At 41.5% G+C, this 19763-nt stretch overlaps 1 protein-coding gene across 12 annotated transcripts in view; it reads right to left on the reverse strand.

Annotated features, from left to right (window-relative positions):
- Nucleotides 1-2334: 2334 nt before the first annotated feature.
- ABLIM1 (actin binding LIM protein 1) overlaps nt 2335-19763 on the reverse strand; it is a 193983-nt gene continuing 176554 nt past the window's right edge. For 7 of the 12 annotated variants that reach the window (XM_069020080.1, XM_069020087.1, XM_069020076.1 and 4 more), the window contains 6 exons: nt 18340-18486; nt 16562-16653; nt 16333-16429; nt 14988-15049; nt 14627-14687; nt 12668-13919 (listed from right to left, as the gene is read on the reverse strand). In XM_069020080.1, coding sequence (XP_068876181.1) covers nt 13882-13919; nt 14627-14687; nt 14988-15049; nt 16333-16429; nt 16562-16653; nt 18340-18486 — 497 coding nt within the window. In that variant the 3' untranslated portion in view covers nt 12668-13881. Of the gene's footprint in view, nt 8532-9765; nt 9847-12571; nt 12647-12667; nt 13920-14626; nt 14688-14987; nt 15050-16332; nt 16430-16561; nt 16654-18339; nt 18487-19763 lie in introns of those variants that run through there. The other 5 variants (XM_069020081.1, XM_069020083.1, XM_069020088.1 and 2 more) reach the window with 4 other exon arrangements.

Consider the following 19763-nt stretch of genomic DNA (forward strand, 5'->3'; position numbering starts at 1 on the left):
CTCTTCCTTTCCCCCAAACCCGTGGGCCCCCGTCACTGCCATGGCTACATCCAGCCTGGGATGTACATTTTAATCTGCAGTGTGTATATAAAAGAGCTGGAAGCAGAGGCTGTCTGAGACCCACCTGACCTTTGGATGTACAGCAAACTTCCTGTTCCAGGGCTGCCGGCTCTTTAATCTCCCAGCCTTTAAAAAATAAAAGTGAGCCTATGTGAAAAAATGCTTTGTAATGGGGACTCCTGGAACAACTTTTCTCTCTTGCCCTCTGACTGAGCCATAGAAAACAGTAAATATCTCTCCCAAGAGTCCTTTTTAACAATAGAAAAATGTCAGGCAAAACTGAAGTTTCATTTCCCAGCCTTGGACTCTGCAGCAGACAGGCACAAAAGCTACAGAAAAAATAAAACAGTAAGGAGAAAAAACTCCACTCTTGTTAACTCAGTTTGGAGAGATTTTTTGTGGAGAATAAGCTTCTTTTGGTGGGGAGCAAGTCACACTTGGGAACTGGGTCTCTCCTCTTGCAGGAGGAAGTGGTCTTGGGCTATACTTGACAGCAAATTAGCATTGACATTTGACTTGTTTTGATCTGAGTTATTTACAATGGTATTATCTGTGTATTTTTTACATGCTGTGAAGATTCCCATTGCCAGATGCCTCGAGATGGCTGTAGGATGCAGAGCATTCCACAGTCATTACTCAGGGGTCATAAACTTCACATTACTTGTGGGGAGGAGGGGAGCAGGGGGAAATGGGCTAACAATTAAAAAAAAAAAAAATAGCAATCCTAGACTTTGATTTCAGTGGGCTTGTGTATTTAACCAGAGGGAAATTTAGAATGTGCTTAGGCGGGCTGGCACTGTCACACTGTGGGGCTGATGACCAGAATGGATCCTTGTGAATTTGCTCTACACACAGAAGTGCAGTCAGGATAATGTTCCCTGGTCTGGGGGAGGCTGTAATGGAGCAACTGCTCCATGACACTGCCAGGTCAATGATCCCCAGCTGGGATTGCTGCTTGGGATCTCCAGAGCTTGGGCTGGCAGGACATGTCCCAGGGCTGGCACTGCACTGTAACTGCTGAGGGAGGGAGCTGACTGCCAGCTGGTGGATTTTCAAGAGACAGAGTGATTCTAAAGGGAGACTTTGGGTTTTGAGTTTTTTCTATGTTTGGGAAACTGTCTAGAAAGTCCCAAGGCCAAATCATAGACTTTCACTTGTGTTTTTTTAAGCAGGTACTTCATGCACAGACCTTCCCTACTTCCTAAAGGAGTGAAGATGCCCAGGGAGTTTAACAGGAAATGCCCCGAGATGCAATCCAAAGAAAGGACACGTCTAACTGCCACCAGGTTGCTGGATTTGTTCACAGAGAAGTTTCTCTTGTGCAAGTCTCAGCACACACACAACACAGCAGAAATCCAGGCAGATACGAACCTTGCTAAAGAGTAACTTCATGGTGGTGTTGAATCCTCCAGCTGTTGTTCTCCAAGCAGGAACCTGAGTCCTCATCTCATCGGAGACTCAGTCCTTAAACACTCTCAACACAGTACACTGAAGTAAAACCCTGGGGAAGCTTTACCTTTGTCATGAGAGAGAACTTGTGGGGAGCATCAAGGTAGGGGAAGGGGAGGGGGGAGTCTCAGAGGGCTGAGGAGTGGGAGAGAAGATGAAGAACCTGGTGTCTGCAGGGCATGGATCCTGGTGCTGCAGGGGCTTTCTGGATGCTCAAGGACTGTGCAGGGTTTGTGCTGCATCACATCCTCAGAAGCACCACGTGCTTAATTGTGCTGCCACGATGGTCTGCTGGGCCCAGGTGTTCAGCACATCATGGGTGTGATAAACACCCAATTTCCTTGGATGGCATCATCCCCCACCTTCCACCCCACACCAAGGGTAGGCAGGTTTAAACTCCAGATGATTGAGCAAACACCTAACTTTAAATATAAACCATTTTCAAGATGGGGACTAACAATGTAGCTGAATTTGCAAAGGTCAAGAAAGGAAACCATTTAGCCTTTGAAGCTGACACAACAGCATGGTCTATTTGACCTTGCTGGTATCTCAGGTCATTTTAAACCACAACTGACAAGTAACACTTCTATGTGGTTTGCACGAATACCTATTTCTAGTGAGTATCTATTTCTAGTGGATTAGCTACAAGAAGCCTTGTGACAAATTTCAAACCTGTAACTGTCATCTGTCTTGCTCTGATCACTCATATCTCACCTGAGAGCTCTCTTCTTGAGCACACATCCTATTTTGTAAGAGAACTTTGCTATAACTCTGCAAAATGAAAAAAGAAAAACCAAAATAAATGAGGCAACATGAATCCAGGAATTAAGAATAAAGCTCCAAACTTTATTCATTGACTTGAGTACAACAGTGATGCAGATTACAGTGGCACAGGAGTGCAATATGTGCTGTTTGCAGTATGACAGTGGAAACACTAATTGTACAGAACAGCAACCCAGCTCAACTTCTCATTATGCATACAAGCAGACTTACTGTACAGACAAGACATTGATTCACTTTTACAGAGACTCAGAAAAAGAGACAGATGAATGGAAAACACAGGGACACCTCCCCAAAACGCTGGTTTGTAACATGTGGAGGGAGGAGAAAAAAAAAATAAAACAATAAAAAAATTCTATTGCCAAAATCTACTGATTTAAAGGAAAGTATACCTTTAAAAAATTAGTTTCAGTTTCCAAAGCTTAAAAAAAGCCCCCAGCTGTAAGGCCCCCTTACAGGAAGAGTTGTCCACAACGACCAAGCCTCACTGCTTGGACAGGGCTGATCTGGGAGTGACACACCGAGCTCCTCGCTGTGGGCACACACAGCAGCCAGAGGCTTCCCTGGCTCCAGGGGTGCGGTGCCAGCGAGAGGCTCCACCGCTGCCAGCGGGTTTGCATCTGGGGGGAAGTGCATTCTGTAGGTGTTCCGTGACAAAAGCCCAGGCAAATGTCCAGTGGGACCTGTCAAAGCATCCTAAGGGAGCTAGAGACTCAGCCTGGTAAGGCACCGCTGGGATTCCCACAGCTGCTTCTGCTGCTGAAATGCTGCATTTCCTAATGCCCAGGGACAAGATCCTGTGGGCCTCAGTTCTGCAAGTCCTGGGACCAACACCTGTACTAACTCTGGTGATCCTGACAGAACAGGTTACTGTTTGCCTTTGTCATCTCTGTTTTACCTCAAAAGGACCACAGTGCACATGGAAGTACTCCCTCTTCACAAGGACGAGCATTTCTGAGCAACTCATTAGCAGAAATCTACTTCCCTGTTAGAAGCCCTTTGGGCAACAAATAATTTATTTTGCATACAGGCAAACAACATTAATGGCCAATTACATTGCCACTTCCTGCACTGATGCTTACATTAAAATTAATAACACTTCTGCCAAATGTGGGCATCACAAAGCTCCTGCCAGCAGAGTTGTCTCACTGAAAACTCGGTATCTTTGCATTGTGATGGATTTTTTGTTGTTGTCGTTTCTTTTTTTTTATTAAGCACAAAAAAGGTGTGTGGGAGAAATCACAAGGCAAAACCGATCAGCCAGAGCAGTGCTGCAGCCCACAGTGAAAGGAGTGTTTCCATGCTAAAGGGAAAAGGCGCATTGTGCTACTGTCACAGTGCTCAGGAGCTCTCTCCAGCTCTTCATTTTGCAGCAATGGGGTAAAAATGTACCACATATTGTCAAGACCAGCCCTTGCTAAGCATCTACCCTGAAGACTGTGCTGGACTCTAGTGGGTGTGTTGACAGGGCCACAAACCAGACCATGACCTGGGGAGAACTGAATGGGGAAGGGGGCAGTGGAGACAAGCCCATAGCATCCCTCTGGCATGGAAAGATGAGTGGCATTTTGGGACAGATGAGCTTAATTCTTGTTTCCTGCAAGTGTTTTATTGAATTGTCATTATCACTGACTGGTGTTCCTCACTGCTGTAGGTAACATTCAGGATGTGGACATCCTCCTCCACAAACACATTCCAGAGGAAAGCAATGAATCACAGAGTGAGAGAAAGGGTGGTTTTCATTTGTCTGCTCTACTAGGCTATGGTCCAAATATGCCAACATCTCCTCCTAAGTCAGGGTGAGCCAAAATAAGTCATTCCAAGATGAGTTCAGAGGATGTTCATATTTTTACCATTCTGGGGCCTAATTTTCCTGTTGCTTGTTCTAACAGCCTCATACCATTAATTTCAGTGTGGGTGCTCACATGCTATGAACTCCAAACTTGACTTCCCCACAGTCTGAAACAGGTACTACAGGCTCATGCTAGTGTTTTCCTTTAATCCTGCCAAACACCACCCTGGCAAGCCCTGGAGAAATCAAGCTTATGCCAGCCCTCCTCCTTCCCAGACCTTAACCCTTCTCTGTCCATCAATATTACCCTGTGAGGAGACAAAGGGATTGTGGAAAGGGATTCACTTCAAAATATGTGTAACTTCAGTGTAGCAAACTTTTACAAAAGAGGCTGCTGGTGACCTCCCTTGAACAGCAGGACACATGAACTTCATGGCTGAGAAAGGATTTCCCAACTACAACAGGAAAAGGGCAGCAAGCACTTCAGTGCCTGGCCCACAGACTTGGGACTATAGGACTTTGTAAGGAGAGATGACATCTGTCTTGACAGAAGTAAAAGCACTACTGGAGCCACAGAGATGTCTTACCCCAAATACAGCTATTGAGTTCTGCCAGCCTAACCTTTCACAGCACACTGCAGTACATCCACAACACACCACACTCGATATTTAATGGGCTCCAAATGGGGAGGGCGTGTGCCACACGTGCACCTGTGCTCAAGGACCTGCATGTGTACATAATCCCATGTGTACATCATCCCATGTGTACACGTGGGGTTATTCTGCAACACTTTGACTGGGCCTTGTTCTTACATTGCTCCTAAAGCAGAAAAGGAGAAAGAAGAAGACAAAAGCAATCAGTTTTCAGTCATCTTGGTAATGACATTCTGTTGATAGCATTGATGGGATGGGAATTTGTCAGAAGCTTAAATGCTTTGCAGGAGATAGAAGAACACAAGCATGTACTTAAGGCATATTCATAGAATCACAGAATGATTTGGGTTGGAAGGGACCTTTAAAGACCACCTAGTCCAACTCCTGACATGTCTCAAGGGAATATCAAAGAGGGGAATTACTAAGAACTGCTACTCAATGGATACCAGGAGAATGATTAATTGCTTACAAAGAAAATTCTCCCTGGGGCTACATTTTCTTTTTAGGTGGGAAGACCAGATGAAGGAACAGAAAATGTTGCAGTGACAATCACTAAGAGCCCACTGCAGAAATCCTCCCGCCCCCCTGGCTGGCTGCAGCTGTGGGTTTTGTGGACAGATGATCTGTTGGGGTGTGTCTACATGTAGGTGGCTGGGAATTAACTGTAGGCATGAAACTGAAGCTCAGAAAACCCTTCATGTTCTCAGTGAGGAATAAAGCAGTAGTAAGTTTAGCGTAGAGGGCTGTGAACTGACTGACTGCTCCACACCAGTGAGATGGGAGCCAGCAGCGACCCAAAAATCCAATCAGAGATGAATTGTTTCTGCAACATCTAAGCTGGCTTCTCTTCATTCCTTCCCAAGATTCAGCTGCAGTTTTAAATTCTCAGTTGATGAGGCAGATCCAAATTACCATGCCATCCTTCACAGCTGAGGGTTTTTTTTTCTTTTTTTTTTAATTCCTTTTTTTTCTTTTTTTTTTCCTTTTTTCTTTTTTTTTTTCTTTTTTTTTTTTTTTTTTTTTTTTGCATAGGAGGGAGAGGTAAGAAAACAACCTGGCTTAGTCATTTCTGAAATGACTGGGTAGTGTGTTTCGGATGTGCTATGAGAAGTTCAGTAGTAACCTAGAGATGGGGACAGAAAAATGCAGACTGGCAGCTCACATCCTTGAGAGAGCAACTCTTCAGGTCTAAAAGGGGTATGGTCAAGGTGACTTGGACTAAAATACCTGTGATGCCTAACAGTTTCAGTGTCTTTAGGATGTGGGATGACAATTTGGAGAATTTTAATAGGTTAAATGCACTAAAACTCAAATGTTCATCTCAAAGTTAAGCCACACCTTGCAGGTGACCAAACACTGAATTTCTGAGACCACAGCATTCAGGAAGTCTGTGAGTGTAAAACACTGCTGTTCTTTCATCATAAGGATTTGGTTTCAGCAGTCACTCAGAAATGCATCTCAACCTACCCAAGCCCCTAACACTCCCATTTACTTCTCAGAGCTCCTCTAAAAACCTTTCAGATGCATGTTCTGAAAAATGGAGTGAAACATCTTACACTGATCCCTGCTGCAACCTCGTACCACCCAGAGACCTCACTCTCAAGTGTGTGTCACAGTGTCCCCAGGGACTTCTGTTCAGTGGGGGTGATGCCAGATCTCCATGGTGGCATGTTCTCCAGCTTGTCCCACAGACCCAAATTCCCTTAGCTCTAGGGACATGGAGCAGGTGCTGAGCCCTGGTCTCTGTCTCTCACACACTGAATCTTCATCTCAGATTTTATCAAAGGAACCACAGTGATCTGTCACAACAGGACTTCCTAAACCAGCAAAGAAGAGTCAGGGTTTGGGCTGTCCTGCACAGTTCATGATGAAATGTAATTTGGTGATACAGAGAACTCAACACAGTGATACTGAATCTCACAACTACACGGGACTGTTTCCCCTTCCTGACTTCCAGATTTTAACACCAATGTCTCATATAACAGAAAATACAAAGGTTCTGATGTCTCCAGTGCCTGAAGTTTCTGCATTAAAAAGGAAACCTTGATATTCTTTGACAGACACAGAACCTAAATGTCCCTCTCCTATCAGGAGACAGGCTCATTAGTGCAGTTACGCATTGGCAGTTAAGCACCAAGGAAGAGAAAAAGCTGACCTGGCAGTCACAATGCATCCATTCAATTACTTTGGTGCTCATGTCCTCCTCTGTATAGGACTTGCCCAGAAGCAGTTAAGGTATATACAGGCAGTTTTTCAAGCTGCAGCATATTGGAAGAAGACTGAAAGCAATAAGGAGTTCAATGCAGCTCAGAAACTGTCTTGCATGATTACTCTGTCTTCAAAAACCAAGTCAGGCACAAAGGGAAATAAAAATAACCAAGGCTGGAGCTTTGATGCTTCAAGAAAGGAAAAGAAAAAAAAAAGTCTGTGCCCTCTTTTCCAAGCACAAGTGAAAACCTAAATTAACTAAAATGAGTGCTTGGCCCCATGCACTGTGCCATATTGACAACAGCTACTGCAGTTTAATCAAAAAGCCTCTATTGGCAGAGCTTGGCACCTTGATGGTACCTTTAAATTCATAAACATTCCTCCCTAAGAGGGATGAATTTGCATGTTAGCTTGCAGAGAACCATCCTCCCTGCCGTTGTAAAATCCTACAACTCCACTGCAGTCTGATGAGCTGTACTAGTAATTACTAGCAGGGAGTTTGTCCTAAAATCTCTGGGTGAAAACCAGGGTACACTTAAAATAGCATTTTCTCACTCCGTCACTCCCACGCCCATCCACCCACCTCCTGGAGTAAATTACAAGAAAACCGACTCTTCTCCATCATTCCCATTACTTAAGTGATTTTAAATTATTCAAAGGACTGGTTAAGCTCCAGCCTTATTAATTCAAGCAGAAAGTGTGGAAGAGGGAAGACTGACAACACACACAGCAATTCACTTCCTCTACCCTAGCAAATATTTACAAGGAGTCCATTTTCCAGAAATCCAAGTGGTATGTCCTGTAGGTGAGCAGAGCACCCACCGTAGCAGGCTGTGTTACATGAAGTGTCAAAAGAGTGCCAAGTAAGAAACAGTTGGGTGAAAGCCTTAATGTGACCACGTGGATAAGTTACAAGGGGCTTTTCCTCCTTCCCTACAGACCTACCTATGTCCCTCTCCATGTATACACACATATACACACATACACACACACACACACACAGAGATAGATGGAGAGATATAAATACATGTGCGCACACAGGCAAACACGCATACATATATATATATATTTATATATGTATATATTCTCTTCCAGTTCTTGGAGTGGTTACAACTACTTTAGTCTACAAGGCATCCTAAGGGCACTTCCTGGCTCTAGCAATAAAGTCCATCGCATTGTGGAGAGAAGTAAAGGGAGTATCATTGAGGGAGAAGAACAGAACAGTTTTCTATCCTGTATAATAACAGGTAACAGGTTGACACCTCTGAAAACTAGCATTGCTGTTTCTGAGCCCAGGTATTTTCTCCCTGCATTCCAGGAGGGCAATTGTTCATCTTGTTCAACTGATGTGTACAGAGGTGCCACTATGTTGATTTTCCCTTTTTGGTGGATAAGTAGTTGCTTCCAAACAGTTTGGACTGTGTGATACAATATTCTATGCATCATTTGTTGTTGGTTTGTTTAAAGAGAGATTTTTAAAAGAGTTTTGCTTTTTTCTTCATGTCGTTGCGTCTCCAGAGAGGTAACTTGTCAAACTCCTGTATCGTCATGCCAAATATTTCTTGAAAAACTTCAGGTGCTAAGTGACGCTTTAAAAAACAAAAAAAGGAGGGAAGGAAAAAAAAAAAAAAGGAGAAAAGGCAATGGTCAGTCAAAGCCAAAGAGACACAACAGGAGGTTGGAGTGCCTTAGGGATTTAATGTCGCTGTGTAAGAGCCATTGCTGGAAAAAAATAATGCTTTGGCAATACACATATCCAAGTCCTCATGGACCTGGGTGCCCAAGGAATCAATCAGGGAACTATTTCACTTGCTGAATAAGCAAGAGACAGAGAAATGATTGGTGTGAAGCCATCCAACAAGCAGTGATAGACCAGCTCCTGCACTCCCGTCCCAGCTTTAGCGAGTCACCTCTGCCTATGGAAATCCAAACAGACCCGCGGTTTTCAGGAGAGCTCTGCAGAGGGGCTGAAGGTTGACATGCTCCAAGTTCTGAGAAGGAAGATGTCTGGCCAGCCTAACTGTTCAGCACACTTCTCTACTGCTAATGAAACACTTTTTGGTGCTGTCCTGTGCACAAGTTACCTCTTGTTCAGCCACTTTGGAGTGCACTGGATGAGGAAAGTGTCTCCCTGCAGCACTAATCTAATGCAGCACTGAATTCTGATTAGTGACCACATATCTAATAATAAAAATGGGCATAAACCCAAATTATTACCCAAATTACCCACATTTTTGTGGCTCCTCCCATTCATCTCCACAGAAGATTAACTGACTACAAACAACATAAGCGTCCCCAGCATTCCACTGGGCTGCTTAAGTCTTCCTAATCCACAAAGCTGTAAACTATTATTTGTTTGTTGGCAGAGATTCAGATCCTCGTGTTTTTGGATATCAGCCAGTCTAACTAAGTCACAGGACTCATGATGAGTTAAAGAAAGTTAGACTTTTGATCCTCAAGGATGGCTGACACAGACTCTTAGCTAAGAGATGATCCAAGATCGAACAAAGTATTGCTCCATTCCAATATGGATCCTGTGAAACTTGTGCAATTTGGGGCTTTTAGCAAATCCAGCAGTATATAATGAAATGCCTGGAAACCTAAGGGGATTGTGAGAAGCTCAGTCTATGAGCAGGGAGACAGAGGTGTGGGAGATCATTCTAGGAGATGCAGCTGCTTCCTCCCAATGTCTGATTCATCTTTCCCTGATTAATGCTGAGAAATCGTCCCACATTTCTCAGGACCCGCATGTCAGTGTTTCAGCTTTCACAAACAACAAACAACTTCAGCAGGAAAGAGCATTTAGGAACTTGCTTCTCTTACCTCCAGCCTGGTTCTGTCTACATCTTTTAGTATTTTATTTCGCCCTCTGTTGGTCACCATGAGTATTTCATATGGAAAAATCTGTTAACAATGTATAAAAGGGGGAAAAAGAGATATTTATATTTATATTCTAAAGCAGACAGAACAAAATGTGTCTCATTTTCATAAACACACAAATATTCATTTTCTTTTTCAAAGCAAATATCAGGGGGTTTTTTTCTTATCATTTTTTCCTAAAGTTATATGGAAGACAGGCTGATCTGGACAGAGCCAGAACTTGTTTAGCGTTGAACTGCGTTATATTTTAAAGCCACAGTTTTTATTGTGTATAAAACACATCAGCTGTCTTTGGTCAGGCAGAGTCCTTTCTAGGCAATATACTTCCTCATCCATCAATGTAAAAATTTATTAAGGTAATTGCATTTGTCACTCATTGGTCTGACTAATGGTTGCCAGAGTGTGGATGGCCCTAAAGAGACACAGTTAGTGAGTGGACTTCTAAAACATGAAAGTATGTGAAAAAAGCAGCATCTCTGAATAAGCAAGATATTAATTAGTGGGGGCCACTGTATTCAGTAGAATTTATCACATGACTTTCCTTGCCTTTTTAGACAGTTAAAGAATTTGAACAACTAACAGAAACAGTGCTGCTTAGAAAGGATTTTAGAAAATCTCAAAATCAGTTTCCAGAATCATCCCTGGAAAATAAAACTCTGTTCTAAGGTTTTTTTTTTCCTTGGATGGACACTTCCATGCCTGGAATGACTTAGGAGAGCTCATGTTCTGTCTGCCAGAGCATCTCTAGAGCCTTTCTCATTGCCTGTCTCTGCAGAGCAGGAGAGCAGCATTCCCAGACCCCTCATCCAACCCCTACTGAAGTCAATGAAGTTTTTCTGAAAACTTCAGTGGTAACTGGCTCAGCCTTTACTGTCATTTATGGGTCTTGTCTTAGTTGCCCACTGGGAACACGAGTGAGACCATCAAAGCTCTCCTGGAGAGAGCTGAGCTATTATCAAGTGCTATTAATTACATTATTTCAACATCAGAAGTCTGACTTAATCAACTTTTGTGCAGTACTCAGCAATTAAGTTCATTCCATTGTTAACAATTATCCCAATGAACTTTTCAAAAACATAATAAATAACATTCAGGCATCAATGAACACACCACTGAGTTTATTGTAAGTAATAATAATTTAAATAATGTATGCTTACATACCAACTGTAAGATATGATTCTTATGAGATTCTGACATTGTCACAATTGTACAATTAAGTCTATACTTGGAATTACATTGTTTATGTTTGATACTGGAAATGGCTACCATAAACAGCATTATAGGAAACTAAAATGTAACTTTTCATATTTAAACAGGCAGAGTTTAAGTCAAGATCTATGGTCATAAATACATTTTATATTTAAATATTCATAACAAGGCATGTCTCAATCTGGGCTGGCAAGATGCACAAATTCTGTCCTTTCTGGAGAACCATTTGGTAAGATTTGGTCATTCTTAGGATTATTATTTACTTTTCATGTGTTTCATGCTGACTCTGAATTGGCTTATTTTGCTTTATCAGGTTTAAGTTAGTGTTGAACCACTGACATGAATAAAAACAGTGCCAATTCACACATGCTGAGTGTCTGGCATCACCTTTATAAATATTAACAGAAAGTGATCTATTATCTCAGGAAATTTCCCATAATTTTTATCATTAAAATAATAATTAATAAAGAATAATTAAATTTTGTCATTAATAATACTGACAGAATTTGTCACCCAAAATAGCATCCCAAATCACTGGGTACATCAACAGCAGTGGTGACTGTAATAATTTCTATTGCACTGAAAGAGAAATTAATTGGAATAAAAAGTAGTATCTCAGGAGTCCCCAAGGTCTTATTTATGTAATACATAAAACCACTTGTAACTGCACAGTGCACTGGGGTCTCAGCTTATAAAGCCAGGGTTATTGCCTTGTACAGTTTGTCTGGAGGTGACTCGGAAGCACAAGAAGTAATCTGGTTTGCAAAGTGAGCTCCTCACTTAACTGCAGGAATTATGATCCTTGTAACTTTGGCAAAATCATGATTTCATGGAAGGTTCACCGGCAATAAAGTTGTAAGATTTAAAACACAGCCCTGGTTGAATTCCCTCTATATATTATATTCATTTTTGACTCAGGTGTCTTCAGACATAGCTGTAAAAGCATTATAATTTGTATCTTAAATTATAATTAGCAGACATTGCCTCTTTTTCCAATGAATCTCCTGAAGAGTTTCTCGTATAGGGAATTCAACATTATGGACAGGTCTCAGGTTAACAGTGCTGAGAGCTAAGGAACAGATCCAGACAGACATGTAGGTACCTTACTTCCAGTCAAAGATCCATGTATTTCCATAATTGTTACATTAAGGCAGCCTCAGCAGCGTATTGTGAGCCACAATATTCTGCAGCCCTTTTCAAACTGGGCAGATCTGAGACCTTCCCACTGAGTTTGGCCTGGTGCTTTGGCTGGTGAAAGCCTGACAGAGAACCAGCTATGGAGCACCTTCCATACCCATCACTTTGTCCCTAGAAAGGCTTCCTTAACTCGGGAAGCACACCTGGGCTGCCCTCAGCCTGCCTGAGTACCAACACCTGCAGAACAAAGCCCAGAACAAAGGGAGAGGATTGGCACATAAGGAGCAGGGACTGAGGTGAAGAAAAGGAAAACAAGGGAACTAAGACATTTCCCATATTTTATCTGCATTTCACAGTAAAACCTTCAGTGTCTTGAAGGAAAGTGAATAACATCTGCACTTGCCTTTGGCTCCAACATGTTAGGCATAGATACTCCTCTGTCCATTCTCATTCCAGGGACATGACCATCCGGGAGGGACTGCATCGGATACAGGTATACATCAGACACAAAGGTTACACACACAGAGGGTAAAGGCACTCAAGTAGTGGTGAAGACAAAGGTGAATTTGCCCTGAGACTTCCTTCAAGCCTTAATTCTTGGTCTTACTGTATCGATCATTGCCATGGCTACTGTTCACTACACCTCTGAGGCAGGGATCCTCAGTCCTCTCAGCCACCACAGCTCCTGTCCCTGCTAAGGCTGGTGACAGCCCCACACTGAGCTGACCAGTATCACTTTCCAGGGGGACCTGGGCACTCCAAGAGAGTGCTGGGCCCTCTCCCAACCCAGTGACTAGGTAAAGTTCTTCTCTAATTCTTCCCTAGCATTAACTCAGATCCCACCCAACAGCACAGAAAGCACTCTTACACCTCTGGGCTTTCTTTCTTGTAATTTACTGTATCAGCTGAGGGATTTCTTTTTTTTTTTTTTGTCTGTACAATGGGAAATTTTTACTATGAACATAAACAGGGATAGGATAAAAAGGTGCTGTTTTGACACAGGTACTATATCTAAGGAAATAACATTTGGAGCACAATACATGGACAGTTCTGCTCCCTTCCCATAATCTTAATCTCTTTCCAATCATCATGATTTTGATATGCCATTAACAAAATTATCCAAGTAATGAAACTCTTTCTTAAATTGCCATTTCATATTGTGACTGTGCTGAGGAGCCAGGCAGACTCAAACCATTCTGAAAAAATGCCTGCAAGCAGTAATTGAAGTTAAAAGGTTTATATTTGCAAGCACACTTCTTTCTGGCTCATCTGTGATGGCAGCACTGTAGAAAACTACTGCTCAGCCATCTTGTCTGGACAGCAAATTCCACGGTGAAATTGAGGAGTTCAAAACTCCTGGTTTGAGAGAAAATTGCCTCCGGAAGAGACTTTCTATGTGTCTCTGGGGACAGTACTAGAGAGGCTGGAAATAAATCCACCCTCACGTGTCCAGAGGAGACTATTACAGATAACTCATATATGAACAGACAGTGGATTTTACAGAGCAAGTCACAGAACTGGTGTGAGCTGTCTCAACTCAGCTCTGGGGAGGTTAACAAGGAGGAATCCAAGGCTGTGCCTGTATTTTGTTGATAAGAATCTACATTGGTGATTATGCATAAACATGCAGGAAAATCAAAGCTATTGTCTTAGGAAACCCTTCCCTGTAGCAGAAACTCAGAGTTGAACAAGTAGCTGCTTTAAGTTCTGTTGTCAGTTGATTGATGAAAACCCGTACTCTACCTGGAAATCTGAAAAGCAAAAAGAGAAATCTCATCAGGTTTAGAGTGTGGAAGGACAGGAATCAGTCACAATCTACCAGAGACTCCTTCTCTGTTTTCTTGTCTACCTGATTTTTCCAAAATCCCATCTGATTCTCTAAGGCCAGCAACATTTCTAATTTTGGACTTGGTTTGTAGAGTCGAACACTCCAAGTATTGCAGTCCTTTTCCTTAACTCTCCAAGTTTCGTAACTTTCATAAATAATATTGTCAATTTTTATTTGGCAAGACTGTTATCACATCCAGCTCAAAATCATAATGAAGATCATGAGCAGCAATGAGGATTAGAGGGCATGATCTCCCTTTCTTCACTTTCTTCACTTCCCATTCTTTCAGACTGCACAGTGAATGGCCATTTGCAGAGAAAGGAAACACTGTCACTGAAGGTCTTTTTCCTGATAGTATACACATTACTTGCTTTCCATTTGATCCAGTGCTAAAGCAGTCCCTTGGCATAAACAAGGATTAGTTCCACACGGCAGATTCAGCAAAATAAACCCAACATTTTTAGCAGGTATTTGAAATGTTTTGAGTTAATTGAGTTTGCCAGAGAAAATTAAAAAGTACTGAGCAAATACAAAGTAATCACATCCACAGCCTTAATATAAAACAGCAGAAATGATCAAACATTATAACATTTTTACATTTATAGACTGTAAAAGGCTCCTCATCCTTACCTCTTACAGCACCACTCACATCTCCATAACTGTTGTACTGACCAAAATCTGTAGAGACCGGCTGTAACAGGAAAAGAGCACATAAATTCACACTTCATGACTTTATAAGCAGGTTGGTACATGGGGAGAAATAAATTGCTTTAATTTTTTTATTTCCCCCTCAATTTTACAGTATTTCTTGCATTGCTTTCTTGCCTTTTTAGCAAAGTAGTTTGTGGGAGGGGAAAATAGGTTTGGTCTGGGTTCAGGTGGTTTTATAAGAAACATTTATCAAACTGAAAATCCAATACAGTTGATATGGAAATAAATACCATGGATAATTAAAGCCACCTTTCACTTCTCAAAATCACCATCTTCTTACCCTGTGAAGTCCATTTTTTCCATACCCAGGGAGAGAAGAAGTTTTGGAGGCTGAAGCATGTGCTGTTGAACGAGGAAGGGAAAATATTTTACTCAAAAAATCCCATGGAAACTAAAAACCCGAACACTTGAGGAATCACCTAGTACAAAATACACAGTTAAAAGAGCCAGGCATATACACAACTAACTGAGACACACTGACTTCAAGAAACTCAGTCCCAAACTCAACAGAAACTTCCACACATTCTGTAAATTACAAACAGCTTTCTCGTGCCATGGTGGCAGGCCATTAATAAGGGACACTGATTTTTCTAGGCTCAAAATCAAGGTGGTCTCCACTGGATTTAAAAAAAAGCTCATTGATCAGCCATGACATCAGATTTGGGAAAGACACCCCAGATTCCAAAAGGCAATTGATGACTGCACTGATTGTCCTTGCAAAAAGGGATGGACACATCTCAAATAAAGTTCTCCAACCTGTTACAAGGTTAATAAAAAAATCATAAGCTCTGAGTTGAGCAGGTAGACTCTGACCCCATAAAAATTAGACAGTGAGGGAGAGCCACAGGAATCCTCTCGAAGGCCATCAAGGCAACACACTTATAAAACAGGGAACACAAGGAAATCTTAGTTTGCTTGGCAGCTGCTCCAGTGGATGACTCCAGAGAGACCCATCTTGTCCCTTCTTGGCTCAAAGTACAGCTTCTGTGTTACAATGGCTGCTGAATGAACAGAGTGAAATAAAACCCCCAAACCCTTCTCTGGACATGTGAGAAGGCCACAGCTGTACATCAAAATGTGCAATGAGGCAAAGAATCTAAGTCACCAATTAACCAAAGTTAACTCTTGTGCTTTTGCTCTGGAACAAAATACAATCAAAATGTCAGCCCAGATGAAAACACTGGCTATGTTTGGAATATGCAGCCCCACTGGTCAATACTGCTGAATTTCTTTCCCTAGGAGAAGAGGCTAAACAGGGATAGGAACCACCATTTTAAGCAAAATGTGTTGTTGTAATTTAATAACCCAGCCTATTAGCATGTGTGTGATGTCACAGCCGCTGAACACTTCACCCCACTCCTCATCTATATTAAAACAGCTCTCTCCTCAAAATTGCCTGAAAATCCTCAGCCTCATATTTCTTCTAATTTAAGAACAACCACAACAGTCCTCCCCTCACCAAAACCAGGTGACGAATTAGGCCACTCTTTCAGGGCAGATCACCACATACAGACGTATCAAGCAGTCTTCCCAGCTGTCTCTCTTCTGAGACACTGCTTGATATGTGTATTCGTGGTGTTTACTATCCACTGTTCATGATTAGCTTTATTGTCTCCATGAATTACCTGGAGAATCGTAACGACTGGCAGAAAGGGCTGACCTACCGCGACTCTCCTTTTCCATCTCTTCCTTCAGTATTAACTGTCCCAGACCAGAGTTGAGCTACAAATGGGAATTAAAAATCATATCAATAAAACAAAGCTGACCAAGACAGTGGTAAAAATTGCTTACAGAAAGCAAAGGGCATTTATTAGATGGTGTTCAGAAACAGCATGAGGACAAGTTTATAACCACCTTCATGAGCTGCTCCTCCTGCAGCTGTCGGCGTCTCTGCAGCTCCTCATCATCTTCCTCCCTTCCACTTGATCTGCGTCTCATGTCAGCTCCTGCTTCCACAAAACCACAGCACAGAGATAGCTTTGGGCATCAGTTCAACTGCAGCTCAAAGACCTCAATGCTAGTTCAAAGTACTGGTCAGTTTTATTTGCTGAATAAACAAAGCAACATTTTCCCACAAAGTCAAAAGACTTTTTCAAAACTCCCTCTTAATAAAACTCACTTGGGTAGCCTACCCTATGGTTATCAGGCTTGTTATAAACTAAACAAGAACTTAAACTGCATATGAGTTCCAAAACAAGCAGCTGTCCTGCATACAAAAGCCGGGATTCAATGTAATAGAGAAAGGAGTTCACGTTGCTGGTTCTAGAAACATGGGGTTTAATAACACCAGCAGTTGGATCACAGCTGAAAACCTAAAGTCTGATTTACATTTACACTTTTATCTAGATCCAGAGAAGCAAATCTGAATTAACACTTCAAATGGAAAATTAAACTACATTTGTCTCCTACATGAACGCTCGTATTTGGAATAAACAAGGCATTGGCTTAGTCTAAAATGACATAAAATAATTTAATCCACTGGATAAAGCTAAAATAAATTAAGGCACAGGTGTTGTACATTTTAGTTCTTTAGTTTTTATTGAATAATTCTTTTTAAAATATTCTTAAGAAATAACCCAGTCTGGATGCCAGGACAATTCCATGAATACACAGGATGTGCTATTCCTGCAAGCATTTAGACAGCAGTTCTATTTTTTTCTGCACAGGGCTTTATCTGATATAGTTATTTACCAACTCTGTGCTAGACAAACTCAGTGTTTAAAGTATGTGCACACATTTCAAGTATATAGATGAGAGAGCTTCAAGTATGTTGATGTTATCCCTGTGACTCAGGGACTCTACATGTTTGTCAGGTTGCAATCCCAATTAAAGGACATTTTCCAAAAATTGCTGCTGAATGTGCAGCCCCTTCAACTGGTCTCTGAGTTCTCCCACCCTGTGTCTCCTCTCCCAGAACTTCTGTGAAGATCCCACTGTTAGGAAAGCCATACATTCCCTCACAGAGACCTGAAACAAGCAACACCTCAGTGCTTCAGACATGACTTCAGGAATGAACCGGGCTAGATAGCTTATTTTATGCTATAGGGGTCAATAAAAAAAAATAACAGAGGAAAAAAAATACAAAGAAAAAAAATTTTAATTGATGGTGCACATGGATTAAAGAAAAGAAAATATGTGTAGTGCTAAAACACAGAAGAAAAATACAAAGTCTGTAGAAACAGTAACTCTGAAAATCAGGAATTATTTAGTCTGTTAATAGTTCCAATTCAATTGTTGCTTCTTGCAATGAAATTAGTCATGTGGTTGGAGACAATCATATTTTCTGTGCAATTTTTGCTATTAGTTTAGGACTAAAAGATTAAATAGAATAACTGAAAGAAGTCAGGCTTGTGTGACACACCACACTTTTTAAGCTACCGCACTAGAGTTCAAAAAATTTGCTTATGGGTTAATATCTGTGTGATCAATCCCAAGTCCTTTAGCAAAACCCCTTATTCTCAGTGCAATTCAATAGCTTTAGATTCAGACACTCAGTGGTCTCACCAGGAGAACTGCACTTCATGGTGAGCATCTGGACACCACCTTTGTGGACACCACCTTTCCTACACGTTCACGTCCTTGGGCACCGGTACCTTTCGAGCCGCAGAGTTGAATGGTTTGTGTTTGCATACCTAGGGCAGCCAGGGAGGGAGGGCCTGGCCAGTGGTCAGTCTCAATCTTTGGTATCTCGTTGGGTGCTGGTGCATGAGCTGCTGGGAACTTGGAGGACTTGATGATATCCTCGGAGGACTTGCTCTGTGCTGCCAAGGCAGCTGCATCTAGATGGCAATCAGGGAACTTAGCTATGTAATAATCTGGAGCAGTACAAAGGTCAGCCTTAAGCTGGCAAAAATTTATACTTTACAAGAAGTTAGTTTTCAAAAGCAAACATTTTCATGTTTTGCTTTTCCAATTGCAGTTTGAAGCAAAGCAATGCCTTTCTCTTGCCAATAGGCTGGAATCAAACCTTCCTCTCCTCCCGCAACCCCACCCCAAAATAACCCCAAATCAGCTTTGGATTTTACTAGGGTTTCACGGTGTAAGAATGATTAGGCAAGAGTAAGAAAATGCAGCCTAACAGTATTTGCCAATATCTCCTAAGGACAGCTGATTATTTATGAAGATGAACTCATATTTATGTACTAACATGTTTTCCTTCTAGGGCAAGAAAATAAATAATTTAGACTAACAGTACAAATTCTAACACTACTGATGCTAATTATTTCTTATTTTATCTGTGAAAAGCTGCAAAACAAAGAAGAAAAGAAACCTGAAACAAATATGTTTAACTAGGGGATTTTTTTCATGCTGCATGCCCTTGCTTAGAGCATGCAGTAGTAGAAAAAACAGACTTGAATTTATTAATAAATACTAAACTCCATTAAGATCACCTCTGCAGGGCAAGGCACTTGCAAACAATGAACCTCACCAATAAAATAGCTCAGTAGTGGTGCTTCCACTTAAATTCCATTTTAAGCCAAAGCCTTGTAAAAGCATGTTAGGACGTGCATTATGGCTTTCTCTTCTCGACATTAAAAAAGAAAAAAAAAATCTGATAGGATTAAGTCTACATTAAACCCAGCCTTAACTACCTCTGAGCTGGAAAATATTAGCTCAAATCACCTTTGCTATTGAGGCTATGGTATCAGAAGCAAGGGTTCTGGACCCTTCTTTCCTTTTCTCTTTTTTTTTTTACACAGAAAGACATCTTTTAACAAAGTGATGCACCGTGTTGCTCATCCAACATGTTCCAGGTAGTTAAGCAACATCAGTGTTAGATATCATTGGGAATTCTGAGCATTTGATGATTGGAAAACTCTAAGCATAATTGCAGGCATGGAGGAAGCTGGTCAGAGTTTACAAAAGCATGACTTCAAACAGTACTTACTTATTAGAATTGGTGATGTCAGTGGTTAAACATTCACATGTTAATGGAAGGTGAGGAGATACATTAAAACCATAAAAATAAACAGAAACAATGTTAAGACTTTTTCAAAAATGAGCATATGGCTTGAAACTTAAAAAAGACAGAAGGAAAACCCTGATGTGATACCGA

Source organism: Aphelocoma coerulescens, chromosome 6 (assembly GCF_041296385.1).
Source record: "Aphelocoma coerulescens isolate FSJ_1873_10779 chromosome 6, UR_Acoe_1.0, whole genome shotgun sequence".
In the NCBI taxonomy this organism is placed as follows: domain Eukaryota; kingdom Metazoa; phylum Chordata; class Aves; order Passeriformes; family Corvidae; genus Aphelocoma; species Aphelocoma coerulescens.